General features: G+C 39.6%; 1 protein-coding gene across 1 annotated transcript; it reads left to right on the forward strand.

Annotated features, from left to right (window-relative positions):
* Window positions 1-1,279: 1,279 nt before the first annotated feature.
* Window positions 1,280-2,119, forward strand: LOC136065650 (uncharacterized). The gene has a single exon (XM_065769161.1). It carries the CDS (start codon window positions 1,280-1,282, stop codon window positions 2,117-2,119), a length of 840 nt encoding a protein of 279 aa, XP_065625233.1.
* The last annotated feature ends 476 nt before the right edge of the window (window positions 2,120-2,595 follow it).

A 2,595-nucleotide genomic window follows, 5' to 3' on the forward strand; every position in this document is an offset into this window, starting at 1 on the left:
GAAAGGAACTATATAATGTAAAGAACCTTCCATGAGAAGGGGATCAAAAAAAAAAAAAAAAAGACTACTATAGCACTTATAACTCGGTTGCTAATCATTTTTATTGATTTATATCATAATCTACCTTCTTGGATGACAGTTTCAGTCATTCTTATATATCTTACTTGCATGTTCCTCTTTCAAATCCATACTAACCGTTATTAAACTTCACTAAAGCCTAGTTCTTCATCCTACTCTCTACAAATTTATTGTATTGGGCTCATCAGACCATCGCCCAATTCTTCTTTGGGCTTGGGCCAAAAATCATGATCCTACAATTGGCACCGTCTGTGGGAAGTAGTTTGTGTTATAGTGAAGGCGACGATCAATTATGGCATAACCAGGTCCACAACAAGTAGAGTCGAGGGAATCCCAGCATGGTGATCTTTTCCTCAACCTTAAACAGAGAGGTGACCGTGAAGGAAGTGTATACACTACACACATTGAGAGTAGTCAGCCTCAAGGTGAAAGCCATATCTCCCATGCGAAGAGCAATAGGGGCATGCAGCTGGAGATTGACCAGTTAAAGAGGGAATTACACCATGCAAAAAGGAGGCGAGCTTCCCCTGACAGTGATATTTCTTCTGATGATGAAAGAGACACTAGTTACAGGCAGAGGTCTCGAACTCCACCCAATGAATCCTTCTCCTTTGAAGAGAAACACCATAACGAGCGGCAGTTTAGAAGCTCGCCACATAGGGGCGTAGGAAACGATGCTATAAGCAGAGCCTTAAACCAAATCTCTAAGTCTCCCTTCATGCATAAGATTGAGGGAGCAAGACTTCCCCAGCGTTTTCATCAGCCAACATTCACCATTTACGACGGACAAACAGATCCTGTTGAGCATGTGAACCATTTCAACCAAAGAATAGTTGTCCATTCTAAGGACGAGGCCTTGACGTGCAAAGTCTTTCCATCTAGTCTCGGACCTATCATGATGAGATGGTTTGATGGCCTAAAGGCAGAGTCTATAAACTTCTTTCATGAGCTCACTCAAGCATTTGGCTCCCGGTTTGTGACTTTCAGGAGAGTTCCTCGGTCATTGGCTTCCCTCCTATCCTTGAGCATGCAAGAAGGGGAGAATCTTAAAACATACTCCGACAGTTATTGGGAGATGTTCAATGAGATTGAAGGTGATTTTGACGATGTGGCCATCAGTACTTTTAAGCTCGGCCTTCCAGCTGAGCACGGTTTAAGAAAATCCTTGATTGGTAAGCCCGTTACTAACGTGCATTAGCTTATGGATCAGATTGATAAGATAAAAGAGTTGAAGAATATCAACAGCAAGGGAAAGGAAAGGATAAGGTTATTCCTCAGGAGAGGATGGATTCTAGGTCGGATTAGTACAACAATAACAAACCACGTAGGGATTTTGTTTGGGCAATTAGGATCATCAAACCTTCAAGCAATCAATACCGTGTTCCGAGAGCTGATGCATCAAGTTCTGGAGAAGATCAAGAATGAGCCATTCTTTAAATGGCCAAGTAAAATGGTGGGAAACCCTGAAAGGCGCAATCACAACCTATATTGCCAATACCATCAAGATTATAGACACTCCACAAAGGATTGTAGGATTTTGTGGGATCACCTAGACCAGCTTGTTCGTGAAGGTAAATTAAAACAACTTTTACGCCATTCCAGTGGTCCAAGCGGCCAGGCAAGCTTAGAATCTCGTAGAGATGACTCTTCCAAACCCCCCATGGGAACAATAAATGTTATCTTCGCTGCACCAGGGAGAACTGGATCCTGTCCGTCTAGGGTAATGTCCGTGGCTTGGCTATCCGCCGAGGACGCTAACCAAGATATGAAAAGAAGTAGAATAGAAATTCAACCTGTTTTAGGCTTCTCGGATGAGGATAAAATTAGAACCATACAGCCCCACGATGATGCCCTAGTGGTTACCCTCAGGATTGGGAGATATGATGTGAAGAGGGAAATGGTGGACCAAGGTAGTGAAGCTGAGATAATGTATCCTAATTTATACAAGGGGCTGAATTTAAAGCCCGTGGACTTAACGCCTTACAGCTCTCCTCTGGTGAGTTTCAATGGGAAGGTCGTCATCTTAAAGGGCCAATTCTGAAGGTTTGTATTCATTTAATCCAATTTTTTTTTCCATAAAATTGAATAAGTTTTGTGTATTTTTTTGTCTTTTGTTTAACTTAATTTCCTTAAGTTTTATCCAATTGATATGGTTATGGTTTGAGAATCAATCATTAAATATGCTTAAACATGATATTTTTTATTTTGTGTTTTATGACATGGGTTTCAATCGTAATTTATCCCTTATGATTTAGCATAGTTTTAAAAATCGAATCGATCAAAGAGTTGGATTAGGAAGTAGTTCTTGGTTTTATGGTCCGATTGGGGTCAGACCGATGGTTGAACCGATGACATTATAAATAAATAATTAATAATTTTTAAATTATAAAAATAAGCACTAATAAATTTTAAAATAAGTTTTTTTTACCAATAATATTTAGTTTAAAAAAAAAATCACTTGACTTACCATTCACGTGACTTTTTGTTGATGGTGATCTTATAATAAAACCTAAAAGT

This window comes from Quercus suber, unplaced genomic scaffold (genome assembly GCF_002906115.3).
Source record: "Quercus suber isolate HL8 unplaced genomic scaffold, Cork oak 2.0 scaffold_1069, whole genome shotgun sequence".
Classification (NCBI taxonomy): Eukaryota; Viridiplantae; Streptophyta; class Magnoliopsida; order Fagales; family Fagaceae; genus Quercus; species Quercus suber.